The 15,618-nt window shown below is 40.1% G+C and overlaps 1 protein-coding gene across 1 annotated transcript; it reads left to right on the top strand.

Moving 5' to 3' along the window:
• The first annotated feature begins 2,201 nt into the window (after positions 1–2,201).
• Positions 2,202–12,773, top strand: FAM177B (family with sequence similarity 177 member B). Its single transcript, XM_067565396.1, has 6 exons — positions 2,202–2,228; positions 3,465–3,620; positions 5,121–5,187; positions 5,387–5,416; positions 8,403–8,500; positions 11,581–12,773. The coding sequence occupies exons 1-6, from the start codon at positions 2,202–2,204 to the stop codon at positions 11,797–11,799; spliced, it is 597 nt and encodes a 198-aa protein (XP_067421497.1). The 3' UTR covers positions 11,800–12,773.
• The last annotated feature ends 2,845 nt before the right edge of the window (positions 12,774–15,618 follow it).

The following is a 15,618-nucleotide window of genomic DNA, read 5'->3' as shown; positions in this document are numbered from 1 at the left end:
TTAACAGGCATAAATGTACATGGTAAAATGGAGGTTACATGCTTTCCAAATTCCACATTGGATTTTTTTCCCCCCCACTTCTTGTGCCAGTGGTAGTGAAAGCAGAAAGGTTGGAAGTATCTAACTCTACATTTGGACTAGGATGTTAAAGATCCTGCTTAGGTTCTTACATAGCACTGATACTTAAGAACCTAAGTGTCTCACAAAAGCGAACAAGGTTCCAGGTTGCCTTTTATTAATCGTGACACTGTCCTACATGACACGGACTGTCCAGATTCCTTAATGGTGGGTTACTGGGAACCATTCTAGCTAGGTGCTTTGTAGACATCATCTCACCCAGGTCCTGGTCTGCTTCCAAATGGAGTCTCTGCTTACTATTGTGGTGATCACATGATCATAAAGACCCAGTTCCATTACTAACCAAATTTTCTTGTCCTCCGTTTTTCTTTTCAATTCTGAAGTATGTGGGGGGAGGGGAGAGCAGGGATTCATATACTTTTTAACATTACTACCTGCTGATCTATATTAATGCAGCTCAGGGGAGTTCTGGAGGAAGACTTATTCTGCCCCTTTAGACTGTAGGATATCCGTGATGATATCAAACACGGAGATAGAAGGAATCTAAAGTCGCTGAAGCTGAAGAGTTAACATAGATCATGCTAACACTTATTTCTTACATTTCAACTCTGTTCCTCATGACTTGCATTGTGGAAGGGAACTGCCAACATAAGGCATTTTGGCATTGAGAGAATAGGATGAGAAACAAGGAACATAAATTCAAGATGTTGTTGGCCTACAGGTGCTGTGCAAAGCCCCTATCTTTCAGAACTCATCTTCAGATTCTTCATTCCATTTTCCGTTTTTGGTGTAAGTAGCTCATGATAGCCTCCAGAGCAGATTCTAACTTCACATACCCTCTCCATGCCAGTCATGCTCTTGAGAATGTCTGCAGACTCCACTTCGCATCTGAGGGACCCAGAATTATGGCCTTCCATGTACACAATCTCTTCCCTACTTGATATTAGTACCATCAGGGGTGATGGCCTAATATCTGAGGTGAGACTTACTGGTTAACCTCTAAATAGAGTAAGTTGACGTAAGAGTAGGGTACTTTACTTTTTTCTAAGAAAAATACCAACTACATATTTTGATTTGAAAATTATGTAAGATTGCACATTCTAGAACATAAAGTAGGATATAGTCTAACTTTTGTCCATTTGACTTGTCCCTTTTTGGCTTTGCTTTTCAAATTTCAGTTATAGTAGCAGGGAATACATTTAATTCTTTGAGTAAATTAAAATAGCAATACTTATTGCACTTGCACTAAATTGAAAACACACAGAATGTTCTTAACATACTGAGAAGATTAAGAATGTCGTGCATCTAATAGGTAAGGTAACTAGGTACTTCACTATTGGGCAGGTTACATAACTAGGTACTTGATGTAAGAGGAGACACGGAAGAAATTGACTTCTAACTAGTAGTAGGGCTGGTTTCACCAACATCTGCAGTCTGTCTTGTTCCAATACCAAAGATTCCAAAAAGGTTGCACTGATCTGTTTTATTAAATTTCCTCTGAGGAGTGACTAGTTCAGCTAAGAAGTTATTTAGCAGTTGCTAATGTATGGGCCTATTTCTCTAAACTGCCAGTAGATGTCATCAGTTTGCAGGAAATGCATGTTCACAGGTGCGTTTGGTTCCTTTACTTTGCTGGAAAAATAAATATTACACATGTGATTTAACTTTAGTAAAGTCTAAATTGACTTCATAAATGAAACAAAAACCAATGGAAGCACAATACTGAAAAATGTCCTCAAGAAATGTGATATACTTTAAAAACAACCCACTTGCAGGTTTTCAACACTGCTGCCAAGGAGTATCTACTTGCAAATGTCCATGTCCTTGCCCACATTCCTTTTGCCACCCCAACCCACTCATCTGAACTCTGCTAAACATGCAAATAAAAAGGTCCTGCCCACAATTCAAACACAGCCAGTCCTTTCAGATACCTGCATCCTGGAGCACCGAGTTTACCTTTCTTGATTTGCCTTCAGCCCCAAACTGCTGCAAATGCTACAGAGCAGTGTTTTTTTCCCATGCACAAATTACATACAAGATCACTAAGTATCATGGTTCTAGGTTTTTTTTTCTTACTTGTCTTGGAAACAACTTAATCAGCTTTTGCACTACAACTTCAAGTGATGGAAGATACCAGAGAGATTCTACAGGTGAATTTGCTTTTGATTTGTTGGCTAGAGATTTCACACATTTATATATTTCAGCAATGTATTTATTTGATCCCGCCACGCTGCTTAAAGTGCTTTAGTGTTCTTCAAAGATAAGGAAAACACTGTAAACTAATGTTTTGTCTGTCTTTAGAATGTTAAAGTAATTTTGTTGCTTATTACTGATTCTAAATTGATTAGTGGAATGTAATGGGGGAAAGCATAGTAGCAGATAGCATATATAACTAATTTTCCCAATCTGACAAAGTAAGTTTTGTATAAGAATCCTACATATTTTAAGGAAAAAATAGTAAAGAAATTAAAATAAAATTCTGGTCCACCATTTGGCTAAGAGCATAAGTAGTTTAAGAAATTATCTAAAGGGTTTCTTCATAGATACTTGATATTTGTCGTCTTAACATTAGATAATATTTTATATAGCTGTTTTTAAAGATTAGAAATTATGAAAGGGCAAACAAAAAAAGATGTATACATTATCAGTTTTTGTAGCCCTTACTCTCACAAAAGTCAAATAAGTCCACTTTAAAAGGCGAATGCTAATAAATATTGGGCAGAAGAGGAAAAGAAGGGGGAAAAAAACCCAAACAGGAATTGTGGAAAGAGGAAATCATGATTTTCTCCATTGGATCTGTGTCCAGTTAAACGGAAGCTTTTCAAGGTGGGGACCTGTCATCCATATTTGTGAAGCCCTCCGTGCACTTTTTGGTGCTATATAAATAGTATTGCCTTGCTATTCAATTGCAACGTAGTATACTGCAAATTGTTCATTTAGGCGGTGATCTTGCAAGGTGTTGAGTGCCATTCATGTCCAAGTGTCAAGATTTGGCCCTTTTGTTTTGCTGTTTATAAGTCTCATTAGATTGTAGTATTACACTCTTTGTCAACGACACAAAACATGTACAGACATTTCAAGATCAATGGAATAGCTCTTTGACATCAACAATTGTATCTGTTCTTGTAACAGGTGGAAGCATAGTCATGCCCCAGGCCAACGTTTTGTAGCTCCTGCTAGGTCAGTGTTGGGCTCCTCCTCTCTCTTATTCCCCAAACTGAAATATGCAGGACTCTTTGTACCTTTTGAGGGCTTAAATAAGATTTTTAAACACAGTACTGACATTCCTTAGCCTAAGCATTTAAGGTGAAGCTGAACACTGTGCAGCCCCTTGTCCATTCAGTGTACTAAGATGGCATGCCTGGTGGGTGTTTTCTGATGAGCAGGAGGAGGATGTTTTCCAGAACAATGAGATGGAGGATAAAGATACGGGAAAAACAAAATCTCCAAGGAGGATCATTTACTTTGTAAATGGTGAAACCATGGAAGAGTACAGTACGGAGGAAGAGGAGGAGGAGGAGGAGCAGCAACCACTTGACACAGTGAGCCCTGTTATTGGCTTTTAGGAAGCTTTGTAAGGGGGAAGGAGTGTTGCTGCTCTATGCACATTGGAGAAAACTGCACCCTTCACAGCCATAATAGCTAGCTCTGTAGATGGTCACTTACCTCATTTTTTTCTGAAAATATTGTGACTTCTCTAATCATTCACAGACCAGGTTTAGTACAATTTGGATAGCAACAGTACAAGTCTCTTCACATTCTCCTGCTAATGTTCTTTAATCCTGATACCAAGGGACTGATCTCTCAGGTGAGTAGTGGTTAAGCAGATCAAAATAGGAGGAAGAATTCCTGGCTCTTATACTACACCCCTTCTTAATGATAGCTGCATCTTGTCGTGACAAGATGCAGCAAGGAGACCAGAAGAAACCTACCCAAAAGGAATTCATGTCCCCATGCAGGAGCACAAACCTGGTGTTCCCTAATTCATTCCTAAATGCCATGGATCTGTTTCCTCATCTCTCAAATGAGAACAAGACTGAAGGCTAGTCTACACTGGGACACTTGGGGAAAGATAAGAATAATGAAATAAAGGTGTGACGTTAAAGCACATTAAACCCTTGTGTGGACACTACTCCAGAAGTAAAGTGGCCTTACTTTGCTGTAGCTTAATTCTCCTCCATTAACTTCACACCTTTTGGACTTGTCTACACTTAAAATGCTGCAATGGCGCAGCTGCAATGCTTCAGTGAAGACTATGTATGCTGACAGAGTTGTCCCATCAGCATAGATACTCCACCTTCACAAGAAGCAGTAGTTCGGTCAACAGGAGAATTCTGCTGGTGACTTAGCACCGTCTCCACCAGGGTTTAGGTCAGTTTAACTGTTTAGTGGTGTGGATTTTTCATGCCCCTGAGCAACATAGTTATACCGACCTAATTTCTGAATGTAGACCAGGCCTTAGTTAATTTGTCTTAATTCATTCCCATGTAAGAAGCCCTGAGTTACTGAGACCTTGCAGGAATGCAGTGACTATGAGCTAATGTTTGTAAATATCTCTGAAAACCTAAAGCAGTATAACATGCTAAGTATTGACATTTACACAAATGTCTCTTTCTGTGGAAAAAGTCTAATTTGTTAGTATTTTGGCCTGATCCTCCAAATACTTAAACTTGTGAACAACTTTATACTTATGAGGAAGTCCCATTGAGTTCAAAGTTCCTCAGATGTTTATGTATTTGCAGGATTGGACTCTCTGTATTCTATTGTGTTTGTTACTTATGTTCATTGTACTGATGATTCTTGTTGGCTTGGCAAATAAGGCTGGTATCACTACTATAAATCAGCTGAGACTAGCTAGCTTGAGCAGCACCCTCTGTGAAGGCTGAAGTAAAGAAAACAATTGGCTTTTCTCCCCTGCACAATGGCAGATCCCGTGCATACTGCAAACATTATGAACCAAATTAATCTTTGGTACAATCCCATGGATGAGTTCAGCTCTCTGTGTCTAACATTAAAGTTTTCCTTTTGTTTTTGCTTTGTAGTCCAAGCTCTCCTGGGGGCTGTATCTGCGGCTTTGGGCAGTTCGAATTGCAACAACTTCACTTTTTAGTAGGTATATTTTTGGCATCAGTGGAAGGGTTATTTTAGATGAGTTAGTATGATTATTACTATTAATTATTAAGATATAAAATCACCACCAAAATGTTTTCCTTCATCTGAAAATTTGTTTCATGTGTTCTTTCAAAACTGGGTGGTGATACTCTATAAACTATTTCTCTGTCTATTTATCTAATATAATTAAAAATGGGTATTTTCTTCCAAGGAGATAGACATCTAGGTATCACTATTAAATATGAAATACTTTAGGTTGGATCATTTGAGATCAGGCCATTGTCATTTTAAAAGACCAGTTTCTTACATCAACCAGAAAGGAGCTCCCACCAATGTGGGGGTTGCCTCAGACTGCTTAATGGAGCACCTGCAATCAGAGGCAAGAGCCTGACTGCTAGACCAGTATGTTGCAACCTGGCTATGTGACTTTTGTACTACCTACATGTCTAGCACAAAGTAGCATTCTGCAGCTGCTGAAGAAGAGCAGGTTTCCTTGCAAATAACCTCTATGGCAGATTATTTCCTGTGGGTTTGCTGCCATGAAGCTGTTCTCGCTTTCATTCAGCCCTCTAATACTAAATCTGCTTTTCATTGGCACAGTAATGGCTTTAATCAACACCATTCTCTGCATACATCATTAGAGCTGGCAGATGGTAGGGATCCTTTTGATTTCTTGTGATAATATATCAAATACTGCATCCAAAATAACTACTTTAAAAGACTATTAAGGTTCCAAAGATGCTCAAAAGCTGGGAAATGCCAGAATTAAGGGTGCCTGGGCAACTTTAATTTATCCCCCTTGTGCAAATGCATTATGACAATTATCTTAATTACATAATCACATACTTCTTGTTCCCACACAACCCTTGCCTCATTCAGTGCACAAGAGGGATGGTGCTCACTGATGGGTTTGCTATTCAGTATTTGATTTTATCCTGCACATCCAATATGTGGCTTCATGTCTTATTTACTGCATGCCATCAAAACCCTAGAATTAATTTCCTCTTGACCTTCTCTGTAATGCTGTCATAGTAGGAGTGTGTCACAAACACAATGGATTTATTTTTCACAACACCCTCTATGATATAGGGATATTATCCCCATTTTACATATTGGACACTGAGTCACAGAAATTAGAGACAAAATTGTCAAGTGTCAACTAGTTTTGAGTGCTCTATTTGAGAGGCCTAGGGATTTTTTATGAGTACCTGGCATATTAAAGTGCTTAATGCTTAAAGCAAAACTCCCATGTACTTCTGTTGCAGATGTGAGCTCAGCATTTCTATAGCTCAGCTCCCGTGTGTGTCAACCTGGGACTCAGAAAATGAGGTGCATGCATCCAGAGGCCATCTTTGTAAATTTTTGTTATTGCCTGACACCACAGGAACTGTGCAGCAGAGGCAGAGATAGAATTGTGTTCTCCAGGGCAGCATTCAACTACCTTAATCATGACACCATCCTTTCTGTTCCTGCAGTCCCGTTTCATTCACTGCACACTTTCCAAATTCTGCAACAAATGAGGAAAAGCTCCTGCAGACAACCATCTCCTTCACTGTGGGATGGAGCATGCTCAGTGCAGATGGAATCTTCTGAGCATTTGGCTTCCAGCTTTTAACATCTCTACTGAGCACATGCTGAGATTTTTTTCAGGGATGTTGTGAAGGCCAAAGCTATAACTGGATTCAAAAAAGAATTAGCTAAGTCCAGGAAGGATAGGTCCATCAATGGCTATTAGAAAAGATGGTCAGGAGTGCAACCCCATGCGCTGGGTGTCTGACTCCCAGATACTAGGACTGAACGACAGAGGATGGATCACTTGATGATTGCCCTGCTCTGTTCATTCCCTCTGAAATACCTGGCATTGGCTACTGTAAGAAGGCAGGTTACTGGACTAGATGGACCATTGGTCTGACTCAGCATGGCCATTCTTATGTTCCTACATTATGGCTTAGAACTTGGCAGATTTTAATAGTGATGGCAAAAGATACATCCCTTATATCAGGGCAAAGCCCTGCCAAATTTCAAGTCCCTGCTCTAAATCATGGAGGTGCTACAGCTTCTCAATGAATATTTGTAACTTTTTAAAAAATGTTGGCTATGTATATTTTTCCCTTATCTCATTCCTGGAAATGACAATCATTTCAGTTGAAACGTTTGCAAAAAATTCATCTTGAGGCAGACACCGGGCATGGAAAATTTCAGCCCCAACGGCTTAAGTTTGGCAAAGTTATAAGCAACTGAAAGCAGGATCTTTATAATGGAAAGCGTCGGGCAACCTTAACTATAGTCGTCACTACCTGCACTGCATATAATAAATGGCATTAATTGGTAGGCAGGGGTAAAACTATGGGTGGACAAAATCTACCTGGACTTTAGAAAAATATTTAGACTTATTCTAAATCTATTATATCAGATTAGACTGATATAACCAACTGACAAGCAGGACACAAATAAGGGTAGGAACTACTAAAGCAGATTAGGAATTGGCAGAGGAACAAGAAACTGAGGCCATGAGAAAAGAAAATGGATCAGAGTGGAGACAGGCTAACAAGCATAATACTGCAGAAAGATAGATTAGGACAATCTTGCTCTGCCAATTGATACTGTATACAATTTTGATCATTCTACACCAGGCAGGCAAGTGAAAATGTGGCACTGACAGCACTCAATGACTTTTTTTTCTTCAAAAATCAACAACTTCCTAAACACAAGAGATACAAAGTCTATCTCTTCACCCTGGGACAGAGGAAGGGAAGCTTTCATAAAATCAAAAGAAGATACTGAAAGGAAAGACTTGTCTCAAATAGTAACAAGGTCAGAGTGAACTGTATGTAAAACAACCCAGGCTGAATTTATTTACACAAAGTGTAATTGAAACACAGTATGGAACAAACTGCCTAAGACTGCAACTAGTGTAAGTGACATACATCATTTCCAAGAATGCTGGCCAGCTCTTTGGAAAAGGATTGAAATGGGTAGCCATTAAGTAGATTTTTGGAGTGAGGACTAGACTTACAGAAAGTGGACTTGTATTTCCTGTGCTGATGAAGACAGCCCTTGTATCATCTCTCCTCTGGGTCCTTTGTGTTCATATATACATCAGTGTGTAAAAACTGTTTATTTTTTCCCCACCACATAATGTGCTTCTCCATATAAACTCCTTATTTAAGGAATAGAATTGCTGTTATTCTTTCTCCTCCCTGTCTTTTCAGCTTGTGAATTCCTAGGTGGAAAGCTTGCCACACTCTTTGGACTCAATGAACCTAAATATCAATATGCAATAGATGAATACTACAGGACACAGAATAAGGTAAATAAAATGCATATACTGGTTTTTAAACAAGTGAAGAACAAAAATATGGCACTTAAATCATCATGTTTTATTATTAAGAAGCATCAATGTCATTTTTCCAAACAAGACACAAAGAATCCCACCCACAAAGAATTTACAATCTAAGCAAACCTGCATGTGAGTGTGTGTTCTCTCTTGCTTTCTCACTCTCTGTATATGCAATTAATCTTCACAGTGAATCACTTGTGAGTATTCTGGAAGCTTTACTAATGTCAGTGGCTCTGTACAGGTCCTATGAAAAGCTTTGAGATGTGCTGGCATCACACTGAAGTGGTTGTGATGAATCTTTCAGTCTGCTGGGTTTCGATTTTTAAATGTTTGTATTGTGGATTAGTTCACTTCCAGCATGACTTTGAGCTGACAAGGTTGAGCTGCACTGCGAAGACAATCTGAATACACTTCCTGGTGGCAGGAAAGTTTGCTCACTCACTCTAACATCACTCTGTTAGCAGATAGAGACCAGTGATGGAGACCATGTTTGCCTCCACCTATCTGGACTACAGTTAAGGTGCTTTACTGGCAACACCTAAACAGAAGATATTTGAATGGTAGTCCCAAAATAGAGAAATAAATGAAAATTCCAGGAGGACTCACCATAACTATGGAGAAGCCTTGTGGTGTGGACAATACAAAAACTTCTTCAAAAACTTAATATTTTTAGTATTTTTTTTTTTGTCTTCAGCCATTTGCAAGCCCCTAGACCTCTACTCTACTGAAATGTTTGTCTTAGCACTGCTGGCTTGTGGTCCAGAAGACTGTTCCAACTGAATAATGTAGTGTAATTCCAATTGTCCTTTTACTAATTCCTCCCAAAACTTGGAACAAAATGACCTGTCCTGTCCTGCTATGCTGAAAAACCGGTTACTGATCACCGTGATATATGGCTGTTTTGTTGTAGGTTATGTTGATCAAAGGCATGTCTGTTTCTTGAGGAAAATGCTATGCACAAATGAGCATGCAGGTGCAGTTTTATATTCAGCTACGGACATGGGAATTGGATGAGTTCAGGGTCTTCTGGTGACAAAGTTTTACAGGAAACAACCTTTTGAATTATGGTGGAAATGAATGTATAAGGACACCACAGCATTTTCAATCAGTTTTGCATTGTTGAAGGCTGTTTGTAAACAATAATGAGCCCAAGCTGTAAAATTTTGACCTGGGTACCTGGTTCTGGATTTTGAATCCACCCCAAATTTCAGAGATTTCTTTATACAGAATTTGAGTTTGGTCCTTTTAGAGAGAAGGACTAGACAAAATGCTTTATTCTAAACTTAGCACAGTCCCCAAAAAATCTGGATTACTTGTTTGGGGTCAGCTTTACTCTTTAAAGGATGGTTCTGTTGCTTGATCTATGCATTGTGTATTAATTTGATTACTTAATTCCCAGTTAACACTCGGAGGTTTGATAGGACCTTGTCCCAAGATCAGAGCCACTATTATTAGAATTATCGTTGGGAACCTCAACATATACGGTTGCAACACTCACACTTAGGAAGAAACTTCTGTATTTGTAATAGTTTTATTAATACAGTTAGCAAAGTCACAAACATTCCAACACAGCAAGATAGATAGAGATGATACAGAATGTACATCGGAGCATTCATATATTCACACCATCCCTTGCAGAACAGCCTGAAATGTTAGTCATTATCTTCCTCACCATCATCTCCTTCCTCATTACCATCACCAATGGTCATCATCCTGGCATCGCCCAAGAGCTACATCTTTCACCCTTCTAAGCACACAGACTGGGATACAACTTTTATAATGTGTTACACTGACACCATTATGCCTAATGCATATTCAGTAGGGATTTCTTCCCTTTTCCTTATTAGTATTTCCCCATCCTAATAATGTTGGGGATGGGTGCCTTGTCCCACAGGTTATTAGGCCTTTCACCTCAAGCTTATTAGAATATACATCAATTGGTTACCAATGCACTCTTGTGATCAGACATATGTGAATGTTCCTAACTTAAAATATCCCAAGCCAGTACAAACTAGACCTTGTTAGCAATTTAGTCATTACAGCATTCTTTTATGATCTGGGATTACTCCTGGTTAACTGCATATGCTAAGGCTGTTGGGCCTTATTCCTTGTTTAAACTATTATCTTACAGGCCTGTAGGCTCATTGCTTCACTGCCTTAACTTATGCCTATGCCTTACCTAGCGAATAACTAACCTTATAGGCTACAGTCCTACTTTGTATGAAAATGACATTGTGGGTTTTCAGTCTGTAGACCAATAATTTCCATATTAAATATGCTTTTTACAGGGGTTAAAAATATAAAAATCTCATCTCTAGCTCTGCAAATTCTGCCTGAGATCTTCCACTCAATTTCGGTTCTTTCTGACTTTTCATTAGTCAAATGCAGTGTTTACATCTGTGCAACCCCATTTGTCCTCACATTTAAGCCCTCAGGTACATTTCTGCAGACCTATTTAATTCTGTTACTGGGCTTGATAAGAGAAACAGAGCATAATTTGAGGACAATAGGGATGTATATGAGGCTTTGCAACTGGAACACAATAATTTTGATTCATGAGGATGCCTCCCCGACCACCCAAAAAAAAAAAAAAAAAAAAATCCAGCTCACCTTTCCAGAGCTGTATGTTCTACAGGACAGCTTAAAAAAAAATTAAAAATTGTTTTCACTAAAGCAAATAGATGTCTTTCTGAATAAACTGGTGGAGCAGAGTGCTGCATAAGAGGGTGGTGATTTTTACAGTTACTTTTCAGGGTAGACTTTAAGTATGTTTCATGGCTTGTAGCCTTTATAATTCCAGAACAGATCACTACTTCAGAAACTTAAAACAAGTTTCAAGCTATAGCGCTGGCCTTTCTCAGAGCTCGTGTTACTTCTGTGTATAACGGTTACAGCCAGTTAGACAGTAACCCAACCTTATGTAATGGAGCTACTCTGCCCAAGGTAACAGGAAACTCACATTGCTATCACTGTCAGTATCTCCTTTTAAAAGATCCCAAAATAGGTTTGGTTTTGTCCAGTCATTTTTGTTATTGTCGTCTTCATTCCAGGAAAGTGAAGATGATGAAGATGGTGAAAAGATCTCTGAGACAAATGAGGCAGACTCTCTGAATGAAAAACAATACCTTGAGGTACAGAGTGTAGAATACGGATCTATTAGACTCAAGGATGCTACAGAGTTTTCTGAAAGAAGCACTTTTGCAAACATTAATGAGGTTTCAAAACATGACCTACAAAGTCCAAACTGTATCTCGCCTGTTAAGAAATGATGGCAACATTATCAGTGTGGTCTCTTCTGATACTGAAATAACTATGTAATAGGACATTAATATATCATGAGCATACTTTTGGGGCTAACATCCCATTCCTTTGTCAAGAAGTGTCATTCAAATGTCCAATAGCCAGCTAGATAGAGCCAAAGCAGCTTTGTGAAGGAGAAAGGTAGAAAGGAGATAATGAAGATTTAATGCTGCCTTCTGTAACGTGATGCTTAACTATTTGAGCTAAGGAGGTTGATGGAGCATCTGCCACCTGGTTCCCTGTTTATGAACATTGAACTGGAGCCCTTACATTCTGATATGTGACTCATGGACTTGGCATTAGATGGTTATTTTTGAAGGTGGAAAACATCTGATTGGGACTATGAAATGGAATTTGATATGCTAGGATACCTAAAGCAGCCTGCTGAATCGTAGTCTATTCTGGTTGGCTACAGATGCTGCCTTATCAACTTGAATAGCAGAACTAATCAAATGTTTACTTTTTTATAAGAATGATGTAAAACTTACCCTTTGGTTTTAAGTAGTCAATGAACTCTGGGTGAACACTAGGAAGACTAAGTAACTTTATGAAGTCCTGTTATCTATTATTGTACAACATTCAGAGCAAGGTAGATCTGCTCTAGAGAGTGCTTAGCCTTGTTATAGGAAATCATGCATTCGTATTTGGCAGACTTCTACTGTAATCTATGATGAAATATTGACCTTTGTCCTAAACTATTGTTCTCTGTACTTGTGGATCACATCCACACATCAAGCGGTGACAAGAACATTTGCGATGTGAGGAAGTATTCTGCAAAGTCAGAGAGAGCTTATTTGAAGGCACCCAACACCAACTGACTTAAAATGTTCTGTCCCTGACAGTGATGAAAGACCTATTGCACTCTAAGTGTTTTTTAATAATCAATTGATGCTCAACAGTTCTGATTTACTTTAAGGGGCTGGCTCGGCAGAATAAACAATTATCTGAGCAACTGCTCTGGGTCAATTGAAACTTCAAATCAACACTGGTGTGTTGTAGATATTTCCTATAAAAGTGTGTGTATTGGGGAGGGAGTTAATCAATATTCCTTTCCTGCTTCTTAGTTCCTGTGCACAAGTTAAAACTGTAACTAAAAACTTGTAGAAGTGTGGGGGAAGCAAAGCTAACTCCAGTAACTGAAAGAAGAACCTGAAGAACTGGTCACAAATTGCTACTGCAAGCAATGGCTGAGTCATAAAAGGAAGAATGAAAGTGATATGCCCGTTTTATGATTTTTGGCATACCTTACCCTTCCCAAACAAACACTTCAGAGGATTGTGAGGGGATAGTTTAAAATTTCCACCCCTTTGCCCCAGCTTGCTGAGCATGCTGTTTCTTCAATATTCCCATAGCTCCTCCGCACCCCAGCATCTGAGACTCAAACTCTTTATCCCCTCATCTCCTGCCATTTAAACCAGTGGCCTAACTCAGTAAAACATTAAGATCACATACCAATAACCCCCAATGGATTTATAATACAAGGCCCTGCTTGGAGCACCTTGTTCACACTGATTGTAGAAACTGTCCTAGCACCAATCATGTTCTTGCATTTTTAGTTTTCACAGTTCTGCTCCTAGATCTTAGGTTGCTAAAGTAATGAGTCCTCTTGTGGTAAAAGCAAAAGCTACTTCAGCCCAGGCCTAGTTGATTAATGTGTGTGGTATCTTGCCATGATCTTAATACTTTGGTGAATATTCTAGTAACTACAGAGTTAATGTTCTGCCCTAGGACCCAGAATTGTTGTCTGCAGGCTTGCTGTAGCCCTTCTGTCTGGAGCTACAGACACACACTCTGTTGTTCTCCCTCTCTCTGTGCTTCCCTCTCCAAAACAGCACTTTCCCCCTTCACGACAAAGATTTAAAGGGGTCATGCTCTCTAAACCCCAAAAGGGTTACAAAACTATGGATGAAGTTAGAATTCCCTCTGCATAATAGTTATTAGAACATGTTTAAGACAAAGACAGGCTAGCCTAAGTAAAGGTGATAAAAGGTGTGTCAGATGAATGTGGGTATATCTCAGTTTTTATGTATTAGCTATCAAGCTAAAGCAGTGTGGGTTATCTTGACCTGAACATGAGAGAGAGAGAATCAACATGGCTCCTGCACCCCAGAGAGATACAGGTAACTGAGTCCCCAGGAGGCCTTCCTGACTTATAAAACAAAGAAATCCCTTTGGGAACAGAAGGAACAGAGAGACTCTCCATCTTGATCCTGCACCTAAAGGAGACAAAGAAACCAAGTGATTTGATCTCTGTGATGGGTTCTGGCCAGTGTGATATGGTGAAGGCAGTAGAAGAGTGCTCCTATTTGTAAACTAGGACGGGTGGGCGAGCGGGAGCCCCAGAATGCTCCGGGATTTGTTCCCTGCTGACTAACTCAGAGCCACTGGGGGCAATTAGGAGCAGCTGAGGCTGATTAGTGAGCAGCCAGGTGCTCCATAAAAGGGCTCCGCCCCAAACACACAGGGCACAAGTTGGAGGAAGCAGAGGTGTTGTGCTGGGTGGAGCGGAGCGAAGTAGCAGCAGATTGGAGAAGCGAAGTGGGGGAAAGCAGAAGAACCCCAAAGGAGGTACTGAGCCCAGGAAGGGGCGGCAAGGACATAGGGCCGGAGAGGCCGGAAAGACTGAGGGGGGAAAAGTAGCCCAGGGGAAGAGGCTGCAGCTCAAACAATACAGAGCCAGCAGTATACCGCTGTGGTTCATAGGGCCCCTGGGCTGGGACCCAGAGGAGCGGGTGGGCCCGGGTCCCTACCCCTCTCCCCCAGGGAAGACGGGGTGACGGGCAACTTCCTGGCCCACTACAAGCAAGAAGGTGCGAGACCCACTGAGGGAAGCCGGCCATTAGCCACACCAGTAAAAAGCTGGAAAGGCGACTGGGGTGAGAGAACCCATCTTGAGAAAAAACTGTACCCTTGCTATGTGTGTGTTTACTTTTATTTGCTTGAAACCATTTCTACCTTTATCTTTTACTTGGTATCACTTAATCCATGCTCTTCTGTTAATAAACTTGTTTTACTGTTACTATAAACCGCTGTGTTTGAAGGGAAGGGGGTATTTACCTCAATTACATTAATAAACTCTGATGTACTGACTCTAGCAGAGCAGCAAACTTCATACCTTCTGTGAATGCACAGTGGTAGGGGGTATGCACTGCCAGAAACCTCTCTTAGGAGCTTGGGGGCTGGAGTTCACTGATTGTTACCTGCTTGGCAGGGTCTGGGCTGGGAGAACCTTAAGGAGTTTGCTGGTGAGGAAGATAGGCTAGTGTGGCAGGGAGCTGACACGCACAGTCTAACCGCCAGCAAAACTCTCTGTTGCTGAGGCAGACAGGCAACACAGTGGCTCACAGTTCTGTGTATCCCCAGCAGCGTGTTAGAGAGAGTAAGAGCTGATCCAGGGTTGCAAGTTAAACAAGGAGGAGAGGAGGGGTGGTGAGACAGGAGGTTAGTGGGTCAAGATGCAGACTTTATCTGTAAAAAATTCTGAATTCTTCTCCTTCCCCCATCCTCTTTATAAGCCCCTTGATAACACAGAACATTTTCCTTTCCCCCTCTCTCCACTGGAAAGTTTGTATGTCAACAGGGGCCAACTATGTGGAGAGGAGCAGGCTACAAACACACACAAGGTCCTGATGCTTGTTTGTCTCTACAAAAAAACAAATATAAATCTATACAAAAATCTGGAATGCACAATATTTGTAATTTATTTTGTTTCCCTCTGGAGGATTTCTCTGAGTATTAATGCAGTAATTAACATGTCAACAAATTTTATAATGTGGAAGGTGTGATTC

This window comes from Emydura macquarii, unplaced genomic scaffold (assembly GCF_026122565.2).
Source record: "Emydura macquarii macquarii isolate MOO-44397 ecotype Brisbane River unplaced genomic scaffold, CSIRO-AGI_Emac_v2 contig_2676, whole genome shotgun sequence".
In the NCBI taxonomy this organism is placed as follows: Eukaryota; Metazoa; Chordata; order Testudines; family Chelidae; genus Emydura; species Emydura macquarii.
The sequence above is the reverse complement of the archived record's forward strand: the minus strand, read 5'-3'. Positions and strand labels throughout refer to the sequence as shown.

What these genes read in the sequence shown, in the direction of transcription:
- FAM177B (XM_067565396.1), top strand. Translation starts at nt 2,202, where the DNA reads ATGGAAGATACCAGAGAGATTCTACAG. An exon ending in TGCAACAACTTCACTTTTTA is followed by an intron (nt 5,188 to 5,386) that starts GTAGGTATATTT and finishes AATTAAAAATGG; the next exon opens with GTATTTTCTTCCAAGGAGAT. An exon ending in ACTACAGGACACAGAATAAG is followed by an intron (nt 8,501 to 11,580) that starts GTAAATAAAATG and finishes TCTTCATTCCAG; the next exon opens with GAAAGTGAAGATGATGAAGA.